Below are 24,731 nucleotides of genomic sequence, written 5' to 3'. Positions count from 1 at the left end.
TAGGCGGGACCTTGAGGGGGCGCTGCGGAGGGTCCGGGTCGTAGGTGATCTTCGTGACGGACCAGGTACCCCAGAGGCAGCGGTGCGGCCTTGACGTCTTCTAAGGTACAGGGCGGCTCTCAGTGCGGCAGGGACTCGGGAGGGGAGAAACGGTACAGTGCAGTACGCCTTCACATGTACGCACCGGGCTGGGAAAATCAAAGGGCTGACTTGTAAGATGGCGGCCTACTAGCCGTTATTTCTTATTGCAAGCAGGATCCCCGGGGCGGCAGTGCAGCACGGAGCGGGCGGCTTCCCTTGTGCGGTGCGGCGCGGCCCTGGGAGGTGGGGACACAGTGCGATGTGTGTAAGCGTGCGTGTGTGTATGTGTCTTGGAGTCTGTGTGTATGCGTGTGTGTATGCGTGTGTGTTTAAAAGAGGCCGATGACTGTGGGGGAGGGAGGGGGTGTGTGTGAGCGAGCGAGTGTCTGTCTGTGTGTGTATATGCGCGCGCATGTGTGCCAACTTGAAGAAATCAGAGCCGGGGATGTGCACGGCGCGGCGCGAGGCTAGACGTGCGCGTTCGCGCACCCAAATCCACACGGCAAAGCTCGTAACACCCTCTTGTCCCTAATTCCCCCGAGATGGCCAGCTATACGTCTCCAGCTGGACGCATCCTTCGGATGCTATTCCAGCGAGACCTAAAAAGCAGTCTTTCTTGACCAAGATCTAGCTTTCTGCCAAATTTGGTGTAAATCTTGTAGCTGTCTCTGAAGGTCATATGGAAAAATGAATGTGGAACCTCGTTTTGGGACCCCTCCTTTTTTCTGGCCCTGCTTGTCGTACACCCCAAAATTTTCCATGTGCAAATTAGTCAAAAAGCAGAACTTTTTGGGAAATTTTCATGGAGATTCATCAAACGACGACAAAGTTATAAGCATCACAAAAAACGCTTTTTCTTTACAAATGCAGTCCTAACTATAACAACCCATTGTCAACCGCCACTGGATGATGTGTGTGTGTGTGTGTGTGTCTGTCTCTGTCTCCCCTCAAAGCAATGATAGAGCTCCTGTTCCCATATTCGCTTCATCACGCACAAAAGGGCACTGCACCACCAAGGAGGTAATTTTAAAAAATCCATAATTTAATCGAAAGAAAAAATATATATATATGTATATATATGTGTATATATGTATATATGTGTATATATATATGTATATATATGTTAAAAGAATTGCAAAAAAAAGGTTACAGTAACATTCTAGTTAGGTGAATTTGGCAGTGACATTAACGTTTTGAAAAAAAAATCAGACATTCACCAGTTCTAGTTAGCAGCGCTTACTAGAACCTGCGCCCCCGCCATGGATTGCTTATGACTTCACATATGATGCCACTCCTGACATGATCTATGAGATCATTTATAGCATCATCCAAGCTTCTTTTCTACACATTGCTCTGTCTTTAGACCTTACCTTCCAAACTCCAACCCCTTTCTAATTCGTCGTCAGACTGCTAGGTGATATTGTTGAAGAAAATATTACATTCCCTTTTGTCATTTATAGTTGCTTTGCTGATCTAGGATTCTTCTTACCGAATAGATGCATTGATTGGTGATGTTGCTCTTTATGTGTATTTCCAGGTTTGCTTTCAGATTCATTCGGCCAGACCCTCGAAACAGAGTAACCGACCCTGTGGGGGACATTGTCTCCTTCATTCAGGCCTTTGAAGAAAACTATGGGAGGACGCACCCAGTCTTCTACCAGGGAACCTATAGCCAGGTCAGTGTCTTGGGGAGAAACACCAGACTCCCCTGGTATCGAAGCCATGTTCTTCCCCGAGATGTACATACCGGTTAGGTTACCCCTATATGGGGACATCCTGGATTTAGGGGAGCGCACACCACTTTTAATGAGAAAACCAGTATGCATGCTGGTCCCCCTAGAAAATGTTTGTGGTAATGGGTTGTTTGTTGGGGTATGAATCTCAGAGACATTTGTTCATTCCTAGTTTGGAGTGTTTAGAATATTAATTCATCCTGTATGCATGCGTTACTCGATGTAAAGAATTGCAATTTAAGTTAAGGTCTTGCTGTTAGGAGGTTGATGTTGCATCATGTTGTGCGGTAGGAGGGCTGTAACGCTCGTTACTATGTGGTGGGCTTGAGTGCTGTTCCTTTTTCTGTAAAACTGTTGCAGTTGAGGGGGGAGCAGCTTCGGAGGATTAAAAGAGGGAAGTTTGGACCAGGAGTCTCTTCTTGCATAGGTCTGGCCATTTCTAAGGCTACCTCAACATATTTTGTTTTTCACAGGCCCTCAATGATGCCAAGCGTGAGCTGCGTTTTCTGCTGGTGTACCTTCATGGGGATGAGCACCAGGATACTGATGAGTTTTGTCGGTAGGTTGAGTATGGATTCACCCATCCTTGCTGCTGTCATCAGCTGATCTTTGCTGTTCTTGATTATTATCTTTCACTCTGCAGTACCACGCTGTGCTCACCAGAGGTCATACAGTTCATCAACACCAGAATGCTGTTCTGGGCCTGCTCGACAAGCAAACCTGAGGGATACAGAGGTGAGTGAGGCTTTCACCTCCTTTGTTCACACACCATTTTTGGAGGTGTCAGTATGTTCTTAACAGATAACCAGTTCACTGTTTGGGTACATTAGGGGGCTGGCGTTTGAGATTCGTACTTATTCAGTGTTTTTAGTGGTTTACGTAGATTTTTAAATCTGAGCAGTTCAAACTGGAATGCAGTATGCACAGTGGCACTTGAGGGTGGTGAGAGCCTCACGTTAACATAACTTTTATGATTGTGCTGAAGCCCAACTATGTACATTAATAATAATAATCCACATTTGTAAAGCGCACAATCACCCCCGTAAGGGTCTCTAGGCGCTGGGGGCCGTCGGGAAGATTAAGCAAGATATTGCCCAGAGTCACATGGTGCTGGGCTAATCTGCCACCGGTGCCGGTGATCGAACCGTGATCCCTCAGTCGCCCTAGCCGCGGCGCCACACCTCTCCCTTAACATTAACCTGAAACAACCCTAATCATCTTGGTGAGATGGAGGATTTATCATCATCATTGTGTGTGAACACTTGTTGGACTTCTTTTTATACTCAGTAGAGCTAGTAATCTGATATTGTCCCTTGCGCATTCACAGTCTATTCGAGCTGCAATGGGAAGATAAATGCATACAAAATAACTTAGTGGGAAGAGCTAGAGGAGGGGGGAACCTCCGGCCTTTAAAAGGCCAGTAGTGCTTGAGAAAATTCAGTGACATATAAAGGTGATAAAGCCCGCGACTGCCACTTTATCAGCATTGGTAATGGGAGAAGTGATTGTGACATGGATGTAGGGTTGTGACTTGAATTGATGGGCCGCAATAAAAGCTGTATAGATGTCGAGGTGTGCAGCAGACAGATAAGTTGGGTATGATGTGCAGTTATTGGTAGGAGAAGAGAAGTTAAATGATGGGATGGTTTGAGAAAAGAGAGAGAGTTAAAGTGAGCAAGGATAGTTCAAGGGAGCAATGGCTGGAGAAGTTAGGAGTGTTTGTAGACCTGAGTAATGACAGGTGTGGACACTGACAGGAGAAATGGACATTGATGGGAGTGGTGGGAACTGACTAGAGAGGTGAACACTGGACACTAAGGAGAAAAGGGCAGTGAGTGTCGAGGTGGGCACTAATGAGAGACTGGCACCGATAGTGGAAGCAGACCCTCACATGAAAATGGGACACTGATAGGAGAAAGGGCCAATGCCGGAGCTGGGTACTTAAAGGAAGAAGGAACTGTGATGGAAGAGGTACACAGTAACAGGAGCTATGGACTGCATTGGGAAACTTGAGCATTGAAGTGAGATCTGGGGTGATGTGGACAAGGAATTGTGGGGTACTTTTGCTTACTTTCTCTTATTACTTGCAATGGTTCTTCTCTGAGCACTCTTTCTTCTCTCTAAACACAATTGCTGTTTCATTGTCAATTTCCTCGTTGGTAACTTGATAATAGAAGCATTCCTGTGTAAAAAGGCTCACTAAAGGTAATTGCACTTATCAATTTGTACAAGCAATTTGTGCTACACGTTGGATTCAGGATTTTCCCCATGGCTCCAGTTCATTAGTCCCTCCATTATACATGTATGATGTTATTGAAAGCACTTTTTTAGATTCAAGATTTTATCAGTCTTCTCCCTCGCTTTGACTCTGTTGTTGCTTAATGTTTTAATTTCTTCTGAATTTAATTCTGCTTTTTGGCAATACTTTTTTTTTTAGGTTTTTTTATATTGTATAAACTACATTTAATCCTTCAAGCTAGAAATGACATCTGTAGGAAAGCACTCCTTTTGGCATGGTTACCCCCAATGTTTTGCCTGACTCTGAATGCAACTCGACTCAATGTGCACCGGGTCCCTGCTAATCAGTTTCCCAGCGCATGTGTTCTTTCCCAGAACTTCCTTTGTTTCCACAATTGCCACACCTCTGATCCACATATAAATTCCTTGTGAAAGGCACAAGTGGTACTAAGGGTATTGTGACCAGAGAAGGATCTCTATGGGCTGCAGCATGCATTATGCCACCCTAGGAGACCCAACACCAAACACATGCACATTGCCACAGCAACCTGTGTGTTTTGGTGCAGCTAAAAGTGAAGAGTCGACCTGGCACACATCCGTGTGTGCCAGGCCTGGCAGAACTGCAAAAAGGATAGGTAATTCACCCCTACAGCACGCCTTATAGCCCTGAAGGCAGGGTGCACTATACCTTTTGTGAGGGCATAACTGCGTGAGCAGATATGCCCCTATAGTGTCTAATTCCATTCTTAGACATAAGTGTATAGTAAAACCATACTGAGTACATGGGCTGGAAGATTGAGGCTTCCGGCCTATACTGAACCTCCAGCCATTGAATGACTTTGTGGAAAAGGACTAGTTAAAAAATTCTGTCCAAGCCAAAGTTTCACCTGAGGCCTTTTCAAAGTATTCCCTTTACTGGGGCTATCTTGGACACAGTGGTGATTAAGGCCTTTCCATCGTCTCAGTGAGTCCTTGATAGTGAAGATTTGATCCTAGTGATTCTGGCTCACTCTTGGATCTCGGTGAGTATGGGTCGGAGGCTTCGAGGGCTCATAGCCTTGTGCATCCTTCTTGTCTCGTATGCCAGCTGGCACATGTGACGTCTATCATGGAACCTTTGGTTCCAGGGGGACAACATCATGATATGTCTCTGTCACTTCATTAAGATTTCTTAGGAGATTTTGTTATGGCAGACCATCACCAAAGTGACGTGCTACTCTCCCTTCCTCATGCAAACGTCAGTTTTCACCGCATTGCTGCTGGGATAGGGGGAGGGTCATGTAGGAGAGGAGGACATTGTAGTCCCTTTATCTCCGGTGGAGTGCCAGCTCCATATTCATATCATCCGGATCTTCATGCAATGTGGAACCCTGGAAGTCTTTATGCTGACAATCAGAATGTGGCTAGTGCAGTCCTCCTGGACAAAACAGCTGCCATATGATGCTGCAACAAGCAACTATTACCACTTCTGCCTGAAGTTGTGAAAAATGTCAGGTCAGACCAGCCCTAAGTTACGTTGATAGCCTGGAATTGGGTAAGAGGGAGTGATACCCAGAGCTTTTGACAGTGAAATGCAGGTGCTGTTGGTGCACCCTCCATAACAATTTTCTTCAAAGACAATTTGGTGCTGAGGGCTCCAGTTACATTTATTCTAAAGGTGGTATCGCCCACACATGGTGGTCCATCAATCCCTTTTTCTCTCTGCTGATATCTCTCAAATGAGGAGTGGAGAGTGGCCTGACCTGAAAAGAGGCTTGAGCTTTTACATTAGGCGCACTAGAGAACACTGTAAGGATGATCAACTTTTTTGGGGTTTCACTAGTACCAAGAATTGCTAAACATTGAAAAAGAGAAAGGTTTGGAGTAGATTGTCCTCTATATAAAAATCTGTCATGTTGTTGAAGAAGAGCCTGCTTAAAGGTCTACCGATCCTTTCCACCAAAGGGAAGGTGGCTACTAGGGTGCTGGCAAGTGGGTGCCAGTTGTTGACTGCTAGGCTGCAATGTGGGCATCTGTGCATACGTTCACCAAGCACAACTGCCTTGACCGCCTGTTCCGGAGAGAGGGCTGTTTCACAAGCCGGTCCTGCTTGATTTTAAGGTCTTGCCTGAGACTATGTGTAGGAAACTGGGTTTCTGTTGCAGTAACCCCCCACTTTTTGCCAGGCTACTGATGCACTGCGACTTGATGAGCCCTGGGTCCCTGCCAATCAGGTTCCAGTGCCCGTGTTCTTTCCCAAAACTGTACCTTGTACCCCCAATTGGCACCTCTCTGGCCACTTCAGTCCCTTGTAAAAGGTACCATGGGCACTTCGGTCAGGGAAGGCATCTAAAGGCTGCAGCACTTATTGTGCCACCCATAGAGGCCCTGCACCTTTACACACTGTTGCAAAGTCATCCTGTGCTCTGGGCACCCCCTCACCCCCAACATTTTGCTGACTGATACTGGTGGTAACTGACTCTGACTGACCCTGGGCTCTGCCTGACCAGGCCCAGGGCCAATGCTATGCTGAAAGAGACACATTAGAATACAGTTAAAACGCCTACATACACTAGGGTACGCATGGTATGGTGGGGTACCCCTGTGATTGGCATGACCTACCCTATCTGCCCCTAGTATATAATAGGGCAGGGGGGTTGAAAGTACCTAGAAGTCCCTAGTAGTCTAGTGAATGGCTGTTTAGAGGACAGCAGCTCTTTTTGCACTTGCATGTGTACACTGCCGAAGCCTGGGGTCAGTTTAAAAGCAGCCCTTGGTGCCAGGACTGCTTTTTAAAAATAAATTGTGCCCAAACTCGACTTTGGGGGTTGGGGCACCTATAATTGGATAACCTACAATGTTTTGGCATATTAGGAACCCCCAGGGTCTCCCCTAGGTGTCCCAGGAGTGGGGGGTCAGATATGTATAAGGTACACCCTTATAAAATGATGTTTATATGCCCTGGGTTAAGTGAAATTTCACATTTCACTCCCCACATTGTGGTAAAGTGTTGATCAAATTCGACTTTGATGCTAGGAAGCACTGTGGAGGGAGAATCTGCAATATTGCTACAGATTCAGAACCCCTAAAGTCTCCCCTAAGAGCGCATGGGGTGGGGTTCCTGTAGATATAAGACACATACTTATGAAATATGTTTTTGTAAGTCCTGGTGCTGGAAAAATGGCCCAAGTCATTTTTCCTATTGCAAATCCTCTGTTACATAGGTTAACATGGTAGGAAGTTGTTGATTAATAACTCTTGATAGGAGAGGGCTAGAAATGCCATTCAAAGACTTCCCAGAATGGTATTAATAAATCCAACAATATCATATTGTTGGATTTTTCCTAAAGTGTACGTACAAGAAGTTATAAGACTTTCTTGTTTGTAAATCCAAATTCAGCCTTCCGTTGGTCTGCCCTGATTGGTCAGAGTTAAGTGGATTAGCCAGGCTGCCTTGAAGAGGTGATAAAGAGCCCCTGTGGTTAACTAGCTCTGCTGGCTGGGCAGTGTGCTGTTCCATAGGAATGCCAGGCCAGGAGGAGTCATAAACTATGTTCTTCAAAGAGGAAAGCAGAGAACAGTGTCATTTACAACTCTGAACTTCCCACCTTAGGCAGATGGTAGGATTAAGTAAGGTATGAGCAGATGCAGGGGGGAGAGTCTAAGTAAACTAGCCATCCTAGGGGTGTGTTTAGGCAGCTCTTGCCTCCTTGCTGGAAAATCATCCATTATGGATTTGGAAGATTTGATGCACAATGGGGCAAAATAATGCCACTCTCTCCATGATGTAGTCCTATATTGGAGGAGTTAACCTGCTCCGATTGGTCAGAAGTGACCTCCTGCTTGACCCAGAGAACAAGGAATAAGTATCTGAGAGGGGCAGAGCCCTCGATCTGCTGCTTGAATCGTACTGAAGCAAGAAGTGCCCTGTTGAGAAGTTTTGCTGTGCAAAGTTTTCTAAGGCCTGACCTCTGAAGACTGCACCATCTGAAACTACAGCCCTGTGGATTATCTTGCTAAAAGAAAACTAAAGTGTGGACTCCCTGAAAGCTACAAGTAAAAAGAGCTCATCTGGAACATCACCAACTAAATCTACACCTTGGAGAACTACCAGTGGATTTGTAAGGGTTTTGTACCAGTGGATTGTGGAAACTGAAGTCCTCAACTTTCAAGGACCATCTTGGAGCTTCCAACCCTTGGAGGGAGTTTGTAACACTTTGGGACCGCTTGAGGAACTTCAGAAAGAAGTTCAGGAACTTTAGCGAACTTTGGAGCAACTTTGATAAAAAGCTCCATAGAGGGACCTGCTCAACCTGGTCAGCCAGGCCGCCTGCCTTCAATCGCGAGCCGGCCAAGCCAAACCGGTTTGTCCCACTAAAAGCTCCATCGGGTCAACTTCCAGAGTTTGACCGGGGCTAAAAGAAATCTGAAGCCGGCAAACCCTCACCGGATCCGGCTACATGAGGAGCATCTAGAGACCCCAGGAGAAAAAGCTCCAGTAAAGTTTCTACGTGTGCTCATAGAAAAGGTGACCGGGAGCAACCGCGAGAGCCAAGCCGCCTTCCTTCCATCGCGTGCCGGCCTGGATTGCTGGGTTGCCCGGCTAAAGCGTTAAAGGAAAATTTTCTACATCCGCTCCAGGGAAGCTTGTCCAAAGGCAAGCCGGCGAACCCTCACCGGATCCGGCCTGGCTGGAAGCTTTGAGTGCCCATGGGAAGAAAAACTCCAGAAAAGTTTCTAAGTGTGAAGGTAGGTAAACATCCGTTTGTATGCGGTAGTTAGACTACGTACCATTACGACGCTAGCGTTACAACACATGCGCTGTAATAACACGTATCCATTTCTATGCATGTTATTACATCGCATGCACTGTAACAACGCAAGTGTTGTAATGCGAACCACATAGTTGTGAGGAAACGGAGGCGTTTCCTCACAACGACGTGCAACGATCACCACCCCTTCGACGACGCAGGAGGAGAACAGAGGACACTAGGAGAGAGAGAGAGGGAAGAGAGGCTATTTTTAAGGCTTTAGGGTGGGGGTGGGTCGTGCAGGGGTAGTCTTTTTGGATTAAGGGTAGTGTTGTGTTTGAGGAGTAGTGTTTTGGGTTTAGGGTAGTGGGTGTAGGACAGGACTGAGGTCGGGGGTAGTGTTTTAGGGTTCAGTGTAGCATTGTGGTGTTTGGTTAGGGTAGTGTTTTAGGGTTTAGGGTAGTGTTGGGGTGTCGTGCAGGGGAGTGTTTTGTTGTAGGGACAGGACTGGGGGTCGGGTGAGGGTTGTGCTTTGGGGTTTAGGGTAGTGTTGTAGTGTTTGTGTAGTGTAGGGTAGCGTTTTAGGGTTTAGGGTAGTGTTGGGGTGTCGTGCAGGGTAGTGTAGTGTAGGAAGCGGACTGGTGGTCGGGGTTTAGGGTAGTGTCGGGGGGCCGTGCAGGGGAGTGTTTTGTTGTAGGGACAGGACTGGGGGTCGGGTGAGGGTTGTGCTTTGGGGTTTAGGGTAGTGTTGTAGTGTTTGTGTAGTGTAGGGTAGCGTTTTAGGGTTTAGGGTAGTGTTGGGGTGTCGTGCAGGGTAGTGTAGTGTAGGAAGCGGACTGGTGGTCGGGGAGGGTTGTGCAGGGGGTAGTGTTTTAGGGTAGTGTTGTGGTGTTAGTGTAGGGTAGTGTTTTAGGGTAGTGTTGGGGTGTCGTGCAGGGTAGTGTTTGGGTGTAGGGACAGGACTGGGGTTCGGGAGAGGGTTGTGCAGGAGCTGGTGTTTTTGGTTTTAGGGTAGTGGTGTTGTGTAGTCTAGGGTAGTGGTTTAGGGTAGTGTTGGGGGTCATGAAGGGTAGTGTTTGGGAGTAGTGACAGGACTGGGGGTAGGGGCAGGGTCGTGCTGGAGGTAGTGGTTTAGGGTAGTGTAGTGGTGTTGGAGTAGTGTAGGGTAGTGTAGTGTTTGAGTGTTTGGGTAGTGTTTTAGAGAATTTTATGTGTAGGGTGGTGTATTTGTATTTAGTGTAGTGTTGGGGTAAATGTCTGTTTTTGTTTCTAGGCAAGTTGTTAGTTCACATACATTAACACTTGCAATGTAAAGGTATGCAAACTAAAAACGTGCATAGTAATGGTATTTGCTAAGTAAAATCTTCGTAGTAAAATTCTGCGAAGCAATGGTATGCAAAATAACAAGTCATATTCACGAAGGTAGAAACTGAGACCGGGACCTGCCGCGAGCTGTAGACGCTCAGGGCTCCATCACGCCCTGCCTGAAACTTTGACTTTGGCCCGGTCTATCGCGAGCAGGTTTCACAATATGGTGCTATAATCTTCTAAGTGCTATATTTTGCTAAATCTTTAAAAATTAATATCTCCGGTTCCCTGCATTGGATTTTTGTTGTTTTAGTGTCATTTTAAAGATAGAAATAATTACTATTTTTAGAAATTGGTATTGGATTTGTATTATGTGTTGTGTCTTAATTATTTACTGAATTGGTGTTTTAAATGCTTTACATGTGTCTTTGAAATTAAGCCTGCCTGCTCGCAGCCAAGCTACCAAGGATTGAGCATAGGAATCCTTTTCAAGACCTATGCTGAGTCCTACCTTGTGTTAGTGGCCTTATTGACAGTGGCATCCCTGTGTGCCATGCCTACAACCAACTGCCCTGGCATCAGTCACCCCTCTAGCTGGGTGCACTATACCAGTGGTGAGGGTAAAGGTGCATGAGCCCTGTACTCCTGCAGTGTCTAAGTCCATTCTTAGACATTGTAAGTGCAGTGCTGCCATTAAGAGTATATGGTGCGGGGAGGTTGCCAATATGAACTCCACAGTACCATAATGGCTGCACTGAAGACTGAGAAGTTTGGTATCAAACCTCTCAGCACATTAAACACAAACTGATGCCAGTGTGGGATTTACTGAATAATACACTCCGAGGGCATCTTAGAGATGCCCCCTGAAAAACGATCAGCCTCTGGGGGTTTCCCTGACTGGTACTCCCCAGCCTGCCACCACAAGACATGTTTCTGGACCCCTGGGGTGTGAGCCTTAGCTCCTCGAGCCCAGAAACCAATCCTTTCCTGGGAGGAAATGGTCACACCTCCTCCAGGCCAGGAAGAGCCATCTGTGGCAGGGGAGCGTCAAAGGCCTTGCAGCCTTTGTAATGCGACCCCCAGCCTCTCCTGCTATCAGGAGCAGGCCCCCTTCCTGTCTCCCCTCCTTTTCGCTGGGAAGACAGGCGGGAAAAATTAGGCAGCCCAGAAAGTGTGCCCACCTCTGCAAACCCCACCCCTCAGGTGGGGGAGGCGAGGTGAAGCCCACACTTTAGTGCCCGCCATCTTTCAGATGGCAGGCACTCCCCAATCAGGATTAGGGATTGTGTTTACTCCCCCCACGTGGGGTGGGCACACTAAGGGTGTAGTCACCCTAAGGTCAGTGCCCATTGGCTACTGACCCCGAGACCCCTAAAACTCCCCCTAAATACAGTATTTCGGGGCAGCCCTGAACCAAGAAAGCAGACAAGAAACAACTACAAGAAAAGAAGAAGGACCAAACAGCTGGCCAAAGCTAAGAAGAAGAGGACGCCCACTGACTTGGCCCCAGCCCTACCGGCCTGTCCTCACCTCGAACTTGCAGAAGCAAAACTCTGGTGTGTCCTGCAGCCTCAAGAACCCGAGGACATGCCCTGCCTTTAATAGAAAAGACTCTTTCTCCTGTGAACACCGGATTTGTTCACCAACAGACACCAGCTCCGGAAAATCTGAGAGTCTGCACCTGACGCCCACGGCCCCAGTTCGAGTGGCCCAACACCACAAGGAGGTCTCCCTGTGACCCAGACCCGAGATCCAGTGATCCCTGACCTGCGTTAAGCCTCAAGCCTAAATCCGGAAGGTCCCCCAACCGTGACCAGGAGCTGCTAAGAAGATCCAACCCTAAAAGGCACCCCTGCACCCGACGTCGCATCTTACCTCTCCAAGCGGTGGTCACCCCCAGAAGACCTTCGTCCCCAAGCTTGCAGTGTGTGTGCAAGCCGGAGAAACCCCATTTAAAGTAACAGGGTGCCAGACTCCAACAGAGCACTCTGCACCCGGCCTCCCTCGTGCACCGAGGTTGCACCTTTGGTGTTGTCTTGAACCCCCAATTGCCCTGAGCTTAAGTGCAGAAGCTTTGCTCCTGAACCTTGTGTCCTGCTCGTAAGCAGCCACCAACCGTAGGCCCCCATCCCCCATTGGATAACATTGGGCCTCAGCACTCTGCACCCAGCCGTCCTAGTGCCGCTGATGGTGTAACAAGAGTGCATCCTTGACCATGGGGGACCCGGAGTCTAACCCAGAATACCAACTCCCACAACGGAATACTTACCTTTGAACCAATAACCCTATTTTCCTCCAAAGGATAACTTTGACTGTTTTTCTGTGAAAAGTTTCTAAGTGTGGAGTTGGAAAATCTATTAAAGTCTCTAAAACTGTAACAAAATAACCAAATCGATTTTACTCACATGTACACGAAATGTCCCAGTGCGGTATCCCTGTATACTGCACTGTGTGAGAAAGGTAACTTGTAAAGTAATCTACTTGACATTCTACTAAAAAGCCAATACAAAGTATATCTACAAATATTAAAAAGTATGGCATTACTAGTAGTTCTATTGTAATCAAACCAAAGTAATATATATATATATATATATATATATATATATATATATATATATATATATATATATATATATATATATATATATATATATATATATATATTGCAATCCAAACTGTATTATTACTGCAAAGTACTTACCAATTACCTGTGCCAGGCTTGCTTGATTCTAGGAAATAAAATAAATAAAAGAATATTTTTATACAAAACCAATCGGTCTGAAGTTGTCTTTGAGTGTGTGATATCGTTTGCTGATTGAATATGTACAACAAATGCTTAACACTACCCTCTAATAAAGCCTTACTGCTAGCCCACACTACCACAAATGGAGAGTAAGGTGCTCTCTACTTTTAACTCTGCCTACCTTTGAGGTTCCATTGGACTCTGTGCACACTATACCTCACTTTGGTATAGTATATACAGATCCAGCTTCCTACACTATACATGCTCTGTCACTTGTGAGCTTCTTGTAAATAAGGAACAAAACTAGAAAAGGGCTTAGAGTCCGCTCATTACTTACCATTGGTTGGCTTTAACATTACTCATTTCCTTGCTTCTCATTGGTCAGCGGCTCCTGCTTTCCTGTTCTCTTCGGGTTCCATGGATTATGGCCTAAATACAATTAATTGTGTATGTTTAGAGGCTGTCCCACATCCTCCTGCCTAGCCAATGATCGTTTCTCCCTGTCCTTCCCAACCCCTCTGCATCCGTCTTGCTTGCTCTCACCCCCTCCTGTTTGCTTGTGGCTCGCCCCTGTCGCTCACACCCTCTCCCACTTCTCTGTTGCTAGCCTGTGATGCATTGTTTCTTGTCTCTGTCCCTCCTGCCACTATATTATTGCTTGCACCATCCCTCCAGTCACCCTCTAGCTTTGTTGTTTTGTTGCCATGTCCATCCCGCGTCTTCCGGCTTAGCACCCCTTAGCTCCACTTCATTGTTGCTTCCCCCTCTGTCCCTGCCACCCTCTCCTGTGCCCTTGTTGCTGCCCCCATCTCTTCCACCCTCTCCTGTGCCCTTGTTGCTTCCCCCTATTTCTCCCACCCTCTCACATGCCCTTGTTTTCCCCATCCCTCCCACCTTCTCCTGTGCCCTTTTGCTTCCCCGTCCAACCAGAAAAAAATGCGATATGAAGCTGGCCTCGTGATCTCACTTTTCCCCTATATTTTTAGCCATGCTGCACAGCTATGCACCGTTTCTAAAAGTAATGAAAATAAAAGTGCAATGATGCAATGCAGTGAATACGGGCCACATCATAGCGTTTTTTCCACTCTTCTTTTAGCCATGTTGTGCAGCATGGCTAAAAAACATTAACCAGGCCAATAGATCTCATATAGGCATGACCCATTGGCTTTGCTTAGGTTTAGTCTACTCCTCAGACTGTCCAATTTTTAGGAGGCAATCCTTGGGTATCTATTCAAAAGGTAAGGAATCTGTAGTTAGAAGTATCCATTAGAAAAACAAGTAGCTTCATTTTGGTAATGCTCTTTAGGGGTAGATGTTTTACCCAAGTACAAATTCCTCTTTGCTCTTCCGCTTCTTTTTCTGTAGAATGAACATCTGCCTATCGTAAAAAGGTCTCAATTTAGATATATGCACTCTCTCAGTGACTATTTGTTATGATTGATCTATCTCAGAGGGTGCCAGTAAGTTACTGATTAAACTGATGTCGGTGTACAAGGTTGGCGTCTATATGCAGGTTCACTCAGTCATTGCGGATCCCAACTTCACCACCTGCTCGTACGTTACATTTTTTTGCTGGGATAAAGAAATAATCCCTGGATCCAGTATGGCACCTGGTAGGATTCTAAAGATCAGGAATCCAGCAGACGGAGCCTTACAGTAGCTAAATTACTTGTTCTTTTACTATGAGCTTGCAGCAACACTTTTACCAACTCGCGCTGTTTCTTTGAATTACGTAGGATTTGAAGTTACCAAAGGTACTGTCAACCACAGATAATCGATCCTTGTTAAACTAATTTAACAAACTGGCATCTACATTTCATATCTTCATTAATCTGGTCCCTCAACAGCAAGTAATAAGTTCTGGGGCGTTTGGGGCAGCAGTTTCCTGGAGAGCGGCAGAATATTGCACTGAGGCATACTCCGTTCCTTTCTGCCAAAGTCCTACATGTGTGAGCTGTTCTTTCTTTTGCAGTGTCCCAGGCCCTGCGTGAGAATACCTATCCTTTTCTGGCCATGATCACGCTGAAGGACCGCCGTATGACGGTGGTGGGGCGGTTAGAGGGCTTGCTTCAATCTGCGGACCTCTTGAACCAACTCACCTTCATCATGGATGCCAACCGCACATACCTCGTGTCGGAGCGCCTCGAAAGGTATGCAATTTGTATCTGAGGAAGAAGATAATAAGAGGGTGACCTGTTTTAGAGAGACAAAGATAAATAGAGAGACAAAGCAATACTAGAGACTGAGATAGGTTGAGACACAGATGTAGATCGAGAAAGTGAAACAGAAACAAAGCAAGAGAAGGAGAGAGATAAACAAGGCAAGACTGAGAGCATCGCATGAGACACATGTAGAAGGAGTTTGGAGGGTGTGTAAGACCAACAGAGCAAACAATGCTGACCGACTGACTAAAAGCGTGAGTGAGACGGACAGAGTGAATGAGACTGACTGACTGAGCAACTAAGACAGATGGCATAATAAGCTGTTTAAATAGGAAAGTAGTAATGGTCATCTTCCTTGGAAGTGATGGTGGAAAAGTCCCACAGACAACGAGAAAGTCAATGACAAATGATGAGTGCTAGAAATTGAAATGGTACAATTACTGTGCAAAGACAGTTGAAAGTGCTCATGGTACATGAGGAAACAGAGCATGTCTTGTGAATTCAGGTTTCCACTCTACTGTCAAACAGCTTTGGTACAGTGTTCTCCTGAGTCACTAGCTAATAGTTGCCCAGTCAATGGGCTACTGACTGTTTAGCAAACCTTTCCCTGTTGCATGTGACTAGACTTTGGCTGGTTCTGCTATCTGTTTCACCTGTGACGTTTTTGTCCGGTGTATTTTTGTTAGAAAGTTTTACGTCACACACATCTTCCATATTGCTAGGCTGAAACAGTTCTTTGGTCATCAGCAGAATGAATGTCATCGGATCCCATGTAGGTTTTGGCTTGCGTAATTCAAGTTCTTTGTCAAGCCAGAACCTGCAAGTAGAAATGTGTTACTTGAGGAAGCCACCCGTTTCTCTATTACAGACTAACAAGAGACCTCTGTGTGGAAAGCACCCACCACTTGTTGCTACATGAGCCTACCCTGGCACAGCCGCCCAAGACGAAAGTGTTGAGGCGGATCCATGAAAAGATGTAGAGCATTATTCTTCCCAACAAGATCCCACCTATACAGACGTTTTAGGCTAGGATCACTTATAGCCGACAAAGATGGCAGCAGTAGACTGTAGAAAATTATTTTTCATGACCTTTGTCAGAAGCCACTAGACTGGTTAGAGGGTGGTTTGGGAGTACAGTAAAGAAGAGTTCTGGCTTTGTAAGAGGAATGAGTTCTACAGCAATAGAGGTTTGGGGAAGGTGAGGAGGGTAATAAAGTTTGTAAGCACGAGTGTCGATTGTTGGTTTCCATTAGCTATTTTAAAGTTTGCAAGCACGAGTGTTGATTGTTCGTTTCCATTAGCTATGTCAGAGGAGCACAGGAGTAAAGTATGGCATCTTAGAGATGTACAGGAGTACCTACTGGTACATGGGTGGGCTAAGCGAATTGATGACATTTTGTTGTTTGTGTGCAATTATGGTGATGGTTTTTATATAGTTAGTCTGTATGTAAAACAGCATTCCCATCTGGAAGTCTTCATGCACAGTATATATAAAATTACAACAAATTCTTTAGGCTGCTTACCCTGTTTTGTCACTCCAGGGAAGAGCGCAACCAGACTCAGGTACTGAGACAACAGCAGGATGAAGCCTATCTGGTCTCCCTTCGGGCCGATCAGGAGAAAGACCGACAGAAAAGAGAAATACTTGAACAAAAAAGGAGGGCGGAAGAAGAGGCTCACCAGAAGCAACTTGCAGAGGAGAGGAGACGGCTGGTAAGTGGTAGCTTCTGTAGGAACCTGATATGCATATTTGGCTTTAATGTGTGCCTCCTCTAGGTTTAAGGTTATTTGACTAAACCTATCGATACAGGGTTGCCTGGTCTATTGGGGGTCTAAGAACAGCTTCTTTGGGAACCCATGAGTTCCAACATTTTTCTTTTATTTACTCTGTAGTTTGTCTGGGGTTGTCTCATGTTTCTTCTCTTCCATGATAACGTTCTTGAGTTTGCTTGTTTTAAAATTTGGTTTCAGGTGGTCCCTTTAAAAAGGACATTCTGTACACCAACACTCTGTGACCCTGTGGAAGGCTACAGCTGAAACACGCCACTCTCCTATTATCCTGTATGTTGATTAATTTGTAATAAAGAAAACGCTACTCTACCAGAGCTGTGCCGCCTGTCTCCTTGGGTCCCGGCCTCTGATGAGAGGAGAGACTAGGAGTTAGGAGTGTAGTTTGATATATATACATATATTTATTGTTTTCTTCAATATGTCAGTGGTGAAGCACGTATAGATACCATTGTTCATATTGTGTTTACATATTGTGGTAGATAGATAGATAAACAGAATTCTATAAGCGTCTAAACAGATAACATATGAAAACTATGCAGTGACCTGTATACATGTTGAGCATAAATTAATGTATAAATATATATTTATGCATATTTTTAACAATAAGTAATATATCAATTTGGTAAGAGATCTAAAGATAATCTATATATTTTTAAACCATATGTAGTATACATTTTGCACAAAGAAATGCACATATCTAAATACATGCATATAATCAAATTATACATACTGCATGCACAGGCAAATGCTGTACATTTGTGTTTAAGGGGTCACTAAGGAACACATAGTATTTTCTTGAGTGTGAAGACTAGTGCCCTGAGGGGAATGTAAGATGAAGTGAATTGATTTTGCTATAATTCTAATACCTATGAGATGTATTTTGATGTGTAACCCATAGCTGCAGTCATGATCATTCCTCTAGTAGACCGAAGTCTCTTAAGCAGATGTCCAAGTGATTATTTGCCCTTGTTTGACAGCACATTGAAAGGAACAAAACTACTGCTGTCAGTTCAACAACGTCATCAAGGAATATTCCACAATTAAAAGGCAGGAAGTATCTAGAAGGCAGGAAGAGTCTTTCTCCAGCATTGACCTAGTAACCTTGAGTTCGAGGCATGTGGGCTGCTAAATTCATATCTTAGCATTAGATCGCCGCCTAGTGTTGGGCTCGGATGATTGCACATTGTTGTCCTGGAAGAGTCTTCGAAGTATCCTGAGATAGGTGGCTCCTCCCCTGGACTACAGTGCGCATGGGCATCGGCTCCATCCCCAGATTGTTTTTTTCCGCCATTGGGTTCGGATGTGGTCTCGACGTCTTACTGTCGGAACCAAGAAAAACTAACTTTTAGCGGCCAAAAGGCCTCGATTTTCTTGCGTCGGTATTGTCTGCGCACGGTCTCGAGTCTTCCGTCTCTTGGAGCCGGAATAAGCGGAGTTTTCTTCGCTCTCGGAACTTTGAGGCCTTCTCATCGCGACACGACTGCAAGCCTTTTCGGACATGGAGCGGAGCCCGTTTAAGTACTGCCCGCTCTGTGGGTCCAAGTACCCACACATCGATCTACACCCCGTGTGTAACAAATGCCTTTCGCCTGACCACGACGACGGCAAGTGCAAGTTGTGTGCACAGTTCCGCTCGAAGAAGACTCTCAAGCTTCGGCGCGCGATGCGCATGGAAGCTAAACAAGCGGCCCCGGATCCGGAGAACATCTTCGGCGACCAAGACGAAGAGGACCAGGGTCATCATCTCCAAATCTCCCCACCCGAGACGGAGGTCGAGGCGGATCCGGGAGACGACGACGGAGTCGCGGGTCAAGGCCTTGAATACGTCGACGAGGTAGGAGACGACGATGAGATTTATGGGGCCGCGGCGGATAGCTCAGGGGACGAGCTCTGCCCCGAAGGTTACGAGGATACCGACCGGGACACGGGATCGCCTGTCGGCCTTACCCAAGACCCGTTGCCGCAAGCCACAGCCCCGCCTTCGGGCCCGGCCACGGACTGACTTGCTGGGCAGACTGTTCCGAAACCGAAACCATCGGGATCGACGACACCTAAAATGGCCGACCCGAAAACGAAACCGAAAGTTAAGGACTCGAGTGTCCCTAAGATGGCTACCGTGCCGGTGAAAACGACGGTGCCCGCTACCCCATCGACTCCGTCGACCTCCGGTCCGCAGAAGTCGAAGAAGTCCGTCGATTCCGATGCTGCGAAATCGAAACCGACGCCAGTGGAGGGGTCCTCCAAGAAAGATGGTCGGCACGGGTCGGCGGCTACGACGCCGTCAAAACCCGCCAAAGTCGGCTCCAAGGAGGCTACGCAGGCACACGGAAAGAAGTCTGTGCCTCGAACGCAGGAATCGGAGGCGGTAAAGACAGGATCCGCGCCCAAAGCGCACAAGGCCCACAAGGACGTCGGATCCGAGGGGAAAATCAGACCATCCTCGTCAGCGCCGACACAAACTGCGAGTGTGCCGTCCCCCATAGCCGAATCACTGAAAAGAATCAGGGAGAAGGCCTTTGCCCCGTCGGCTCCGATACCATCAACGCAGCCGCGAAAAGACACTCCAGAGAAGCCGTCTGGGAAACTTCTCTTTATTTTGCCGCCGAAGGAGGCGCCAAAAGCATTTTCAACCAAATCGGCACCGAAACAGGTGATTTCTTCACCGACTGGCCCACTTCCACGTCAGGTACTCGAATCCGAGGACGATTCGGAGCATTTCATCGACGCTGACACAGGCAAACTGACCCTCTATAAGAGGAAAATCACTTCGGAGCCAGTGGACCCCTATGTCATCCCACTAAAGAAGAAGAGGGTGCCCCTTGACGCCTCAGGCCTCACGGAACCAATCCAGCCTCCTCCGAGACGGAGCCCTACTCCCTCCCCAGAACACTCTGCGGGTGAGGGGTATGATGAGGACGAGCAGTACAATTTCCCAATCAATGAACCTGATGTGCAACCGGATTCATATGATGACACTGGTGACCAGAACACCCAAGGTGCGGGGCAGGACCCGCAGCCTTTTAATGCACGGGCATCCCCGACTGAGGATTCAGCAGGTTTTCATGCACTACTCGAAAGGGCGGCAGCCAATCACGATGTGGACATGCATGCCGACCCTGTTGAGGAAGACTTCCTTTTCGACACTTTTTCGGTCTCTGAAAGGACAGTAAAGACACTGCCTATGCTTAAAGGAGTCCTCAAGCATGCTGGGGACATATTTAAGGAGCCTACGAGAGCGAGAGTGGTCAACCCTCGCATTGAAAAAAAGTACAGACCTGCACCTGCAGACCCCGCATACATTCGGGGACAATTGCCACTGGACTCTCTTGTGGTCGCCAATGCCAGGAAACGTGCCAACTCCCAGACTACGGGTGAAGCTCCTCCCCCGGATAAGGAATCCAAAGTGCTAGAGGCAGGGGGCAAAAGAGTAGCTGCACAGGCATCAAACTTTTGGCGCATCGCCAATACACAGGCACTCTTGGCGCGTTACGATAGGGCGCACTACGACACCCTAGAACAGATTGTACAACACCTGCCTCCACAGTTCCAAGAGGGCACCAAACTGCTTATTGAGGAAGGAAAGCTAATCTCAAACGCAGCCATCAAGTGTGCACTTGACGCTGCGGACACAGCTGCTAGAGCTATCAACACTAGCGTTATGCTGAGACGACAAGCGTGGCTCCGCATCTCAGGGTTTAAACCGGATATTCAGACAACAATTCTTAATCAGCCAGTCAATCCTGATAGTCTGTTTGGTCCGGATGTTGACACCACCCTAGAGAAAATAAAGAAAGACACAGAAACTGCTAAGTCTATGGGGGCCCTACAGTCACAACAGTTTCGTGGCAGCAATTTTCGTCGCTCAGGTGCACGTGGAGTCACCAGAGGACAAATGGGTCAACAATCCCAGTTCTCAAAAGGTGGGGCACAATCCTCGTTCACTAAACAGAACAAGGGAGGTTACAGAAATAACAGCAACAGAGGTCGCGGCAGAGGAAACAACAGCTCCCGCACCTCTACTCCAAGCAAACAGTGACTCTCTGTCACTGCCCCCCGACCACCTAACACCTGTCGGGGGGAGACTGCAGCAGTTCCTGCCCGTCTGGAGAAACATCACCACAGACAGGTGGGTGCGACAACTAGTCCAGTATGGTTATTGCCTAGAGTTGAAGTCCACTCCACCCAACATCCCGCCAAGGCAACGGCCTATGTCCGCAGAGCACTTGCTCTTATTGCAGCAGGAAGTAGTGGTGATGCTGCAAAAGGGAGCAATCGAGCTCGTGCCGGTGGGGGAGGAAGGCACAGGGGTATATTCCCTGTACTTCCTTATTCCAAAGAAGGACGGATCTCTCAGGCCCATTCTAGATCTACGTCCCCATAACCTGTACATACTATCAGAACATTTCCACATGCTTACACTGCAGCAGATTCTTCCCTTGCTAAACCAGGGAGACTTCTTAGCAACCTTAGATCTCAAGGATGCTTATTTCCACATTCCGCTACACCCGTCACACAGGAAATACCTCAGGTTCACTATTCAAGGCAGGCACTACCAGTTCAAAGTCCTACCCTTCGGAGTCACAACAGCCCCGAGGGTGTTCACCAAGTGTCTAGCGACAGTAGCGGCGCACCTCAGGAGGCAGAACATCCATGTCTACCCCTACCTAGACGACTGGCTCGTGCAAGCCAAGTCAGAGCAACAGTGCGCCGCAGACATGTCGACTACAATTCACCTTCTTCACGATCTGGGTTTCTCCCTGAACTACCCAAAATCGCATCTTCAGCCGGCGCATGTCCGGCAGTTCCTAGGTGCAACGATCAACACCCTGACGGCCATGGCTCAGCCAAACCAAGTCAGGATAGACAGCATGCAGGCTCTGATCCAAAAGTTCAGGCCACAACACTCGCTTCCAGCGAGAGTGTTCATGCAGTTGATAGGCATGATGGCCTCCTGCATCTTCATAGTCCCTCACGCACGGCTACATATGCGCCTGCTCCAGGAGTGCTTAGCGAATCAGTGGACACAGGCTCGTGGGCAACTGACAGACCTAGTGTTGGTTACCAGTCGGGCATACGACTCTCTGCATTGGTGGACTCCACACAACCTTTGCAAGGGCCGACTGTTCCAAGAGCCCGTGCCGCAGATTGTCCTGACAACGGACGCATCTCTCCAGGGATGGGGAGCTCATGTGCTCACTTACACAGTGCAGGGACTATGGACGACGCAGCAACAAAAGATGCACATCAACTATCTGGAACTGATGGCAATCTTCATGGCGCTCAAGTCCTTCATTGTACATCTGTGCAACAAAGTCGTGCTAGTCCGGACGGACAACATGACCGCGATGTACTACATTCAAAAGCAGGGAGGCACCCACTCGCCACAGCTGTCTCATCTGGCTCAGAGCATGTGGAAGTGGGCCATTCAGAGGAACATTTTCCTCATGGCAGAACACCTCCCAGGAAAGGACAATCAGATGGCGGATCTGCTCAGCAGATACAGCCATCAAATGCACGAGTGGGAGATACACCCATCTGTTCTCCACCCGTACTTCCAGCAGTGGGGTCATCCGGAGATAGACCTGTTTGCCACAAAGGAGAACGCAAAATGCCAACTCTTTGCCGCCAGGTTCCCTCACCCACAGTCGCAGGGGAATGCGATATGGATGAACTGGTCAGGCAAATTTGCGTACGCTTTTCCGCCAGCCCCTCTAATACCGCTGGTCGCAAGAAAGCTAAGGCAGCACGAGATGACTCTCATCCTGGTTGCTCCAACGTGGGCGCGCCAGGCTTGGTACACCACGTTCCTCGAACTCTCAGTGGTGCCGCATCAAAGACTGCACCTCACGCCCAGTCTTTTGACGCAGAACCATGGAGACATTCAGCATCCAGATCCACAACAGCTCAACCTGGCGATCTGGCTCCTGAAGTCCTAGAGTTTGGATACCTTAACCTACCTCCGGAGTGCATGCACATCATCAAGGAGGCGAGGAAACCAACTACTAGAGCATGCTATGCTGCAAAGTGGAAGCGTTTTGTCATTTACTGTACAGCCAATGACATCAACCCGCTAGATGCGTCTATCCCCAACATCATCTGCTATCTGTTGCATCTTTACAAGTGCAATCTAGCGTACACTTCCATTCGGATACATCTATCCGCCATAGCGGCTTATCTCCAGAACAGGCAGCACCTCTCTGTCTTCAGAGTGCCTGCCATTAAAGCCTTCCTTGAAGGTCTGAAACGAGTCATTCCCCCAAGAACACCGCCAGCTCCGGTGTGGAACCTCAATGTCGTTCTCACCAGACTGATGGGACCGCCATTTGAGCCACTGCACTCGTGTGAACTCCAGTTCCTTACGTGGAAAGTAGCTTTCCTTGTAGCTATTACGTCTCTGAGGCGTGTCAGTGAGCTGCAGGCGCTCACAATCCAAGAGCCATTCATTCAAATCCATCCAAATAGGGTAGTGCTACGCACTAACCCCAAATTCCTTCCGAAGGTGGTGTCACAGTTTCATCTAAACCAAACTATTGACTTACCAGCATTCTTTCAAAACCCGCAAACGGTGGCGGAAAGAATGCTCCATACCTTAGATGTACGGAGGGCGTTGATGTACTACATAGACAGAACACAACCCTTTAGAAAAACAAAACAACTCTTTGTTGCCTTCGCACCACAACACAAAGGCAACCCGATTTCCAAAGCAGGGATAGCCAGATGGATTGTTAAATGCATCCAGATATGTTATCAAAAAGCCAAGCGCACTTTAACAATACCCCCCAGAGCGCACTCCACACGCAAACTGGGGGCATCCATGGCTTTCCTAGGGAACATTCCTTTAGAGGATATTTGCAGAGCAGCCACGTGGGTTACACCACACACCTTTACTAAACACTACTGTGTTGATGTGCATTCCAAGCAGCAAGCTGCTGTAGGACAGGCTGTTCTGAAGACACTTTTTCAGGTTTCTGCAGCTGGCACGGGCAACCGCCGCTGATGGAGGGACTGCTATGTATTCTATGCTAAGATATGAATTTAGCAGCCCACATGCCTCGAACTGAATATGCTACTTACCAGTATGCATCTGTTCTTGGCATGTAGGGCTGCTAACATTCATATCGCCCGCCCTCCTCCCCGGTGCCTGTCGCAGCTGCAGATATACTATTGTATTTATTCATTAGCATGGACATCCTTTACACTTTTCACTCCATCTTCTGCCACAATGGCGAAAAACAATCTGGGGATGGAGCCGATGCCCATGCGCACTGTAGTCCAGGGGAGGAGCCACCTATCTCAGGATACTTCGAAGACTCTTCCAGGACAACAATGTGCAATCATCCGAGCCCAACACTAGGCGGCGATCTAATGCTAAGATATGAATGTTAGCAGCCCTACATGCCAAGAACAGATGCATACTGGTAAGTAGCATATTCATTTCTTTTGGTGTTCAGACCCACCATTTCATGTTGACCCCAACATTCTATTGTAATCTCATAATGCACACATCAGCGAAAGTCCTGAAATTTAGTCCTCAGAAATACAGAAAGCTGAGCTAACCCAGAAGTTCTTACCACTGGGCAAGCAGGCTTGAGTGCTACCTTTGGCCTTGGACCATCATACCTTTAATTGTCTTGCCAGTAAATGTTTCAAAATGGGAACCCTAGTACATATGCTATTATTGCTTCATGTGTAGAGGGTGAGAGGACATTTTTTTAATTTGTAAGCTTAAAGTCTCCTAGTTAACATATCCTGACCTAATAGCGGCATAGAAGGTATCTGTGATTCATTGCTTCCTATTTATAAGCCTGGGTTATTTGACCTCAGTTGCCTCATATAATTCTTTGGACTACTTACAGCCAGTTACTTCCTTGTTTTCAATCTGATCCTATCTGAGTGTACCAAACACTGTGGTTTCTGCCCAATGATTGTTATGCATAAATGGGGT

General features: G+C 47.2%; 1 protein-coding gene across 1 annotated transcript in view; it reads left to right on the top strand.

Annotated features, from left to right (window-relative positions):
• Positions 1-24,731, top strand: part of FAF2 (Fas associated factor family member 2) — a 117,774-nt gene that overhangs the window by 63,693 nt on the left and 29,350 nt on the right. The window contains exons 5-9 of the mRNA XM_078652811.1: positions 1,619-1,757; positions 2,288-2,373; positions 2,458-2,549; positions 14,806-14,983; positions 16,537-16,708. Coding sequence (XP_078508937.1) covers positions 1,619-1,757; positions 2,288-2,373; positions 2,458-2,549; positions 14,806-14,983; positions 16,537-16,708 — 667 coding nt within the window. The remainder of the gene's footprint in view (positions 1-1,618; positions 1,758-2,287; positions 2,374-2,457; positions 2,550-14,805; positions 14,984-16,536; positions 16,709-24,731) is intronic.

The sequence above is a fragment of the Lissotriton helveticus genome, chromosome 7, assembly GCF_964261635.1.
Source record: "Lissotriton helveticus chromosome 7, aLisHel1.1, whole genome shotgun sequence".
Taxonomy (NCBI): Eukaryota; Metazoa; Chordata; class Amphibia; order Caudata; family Salamandridae; genus Lissotriton; species Lissotriton helveticus.
The sequence above is the reverse complement of the archived record's forward strand: the minus strand, read 5'-3'. Positions and strand labels throughout refer to the sequence as shown.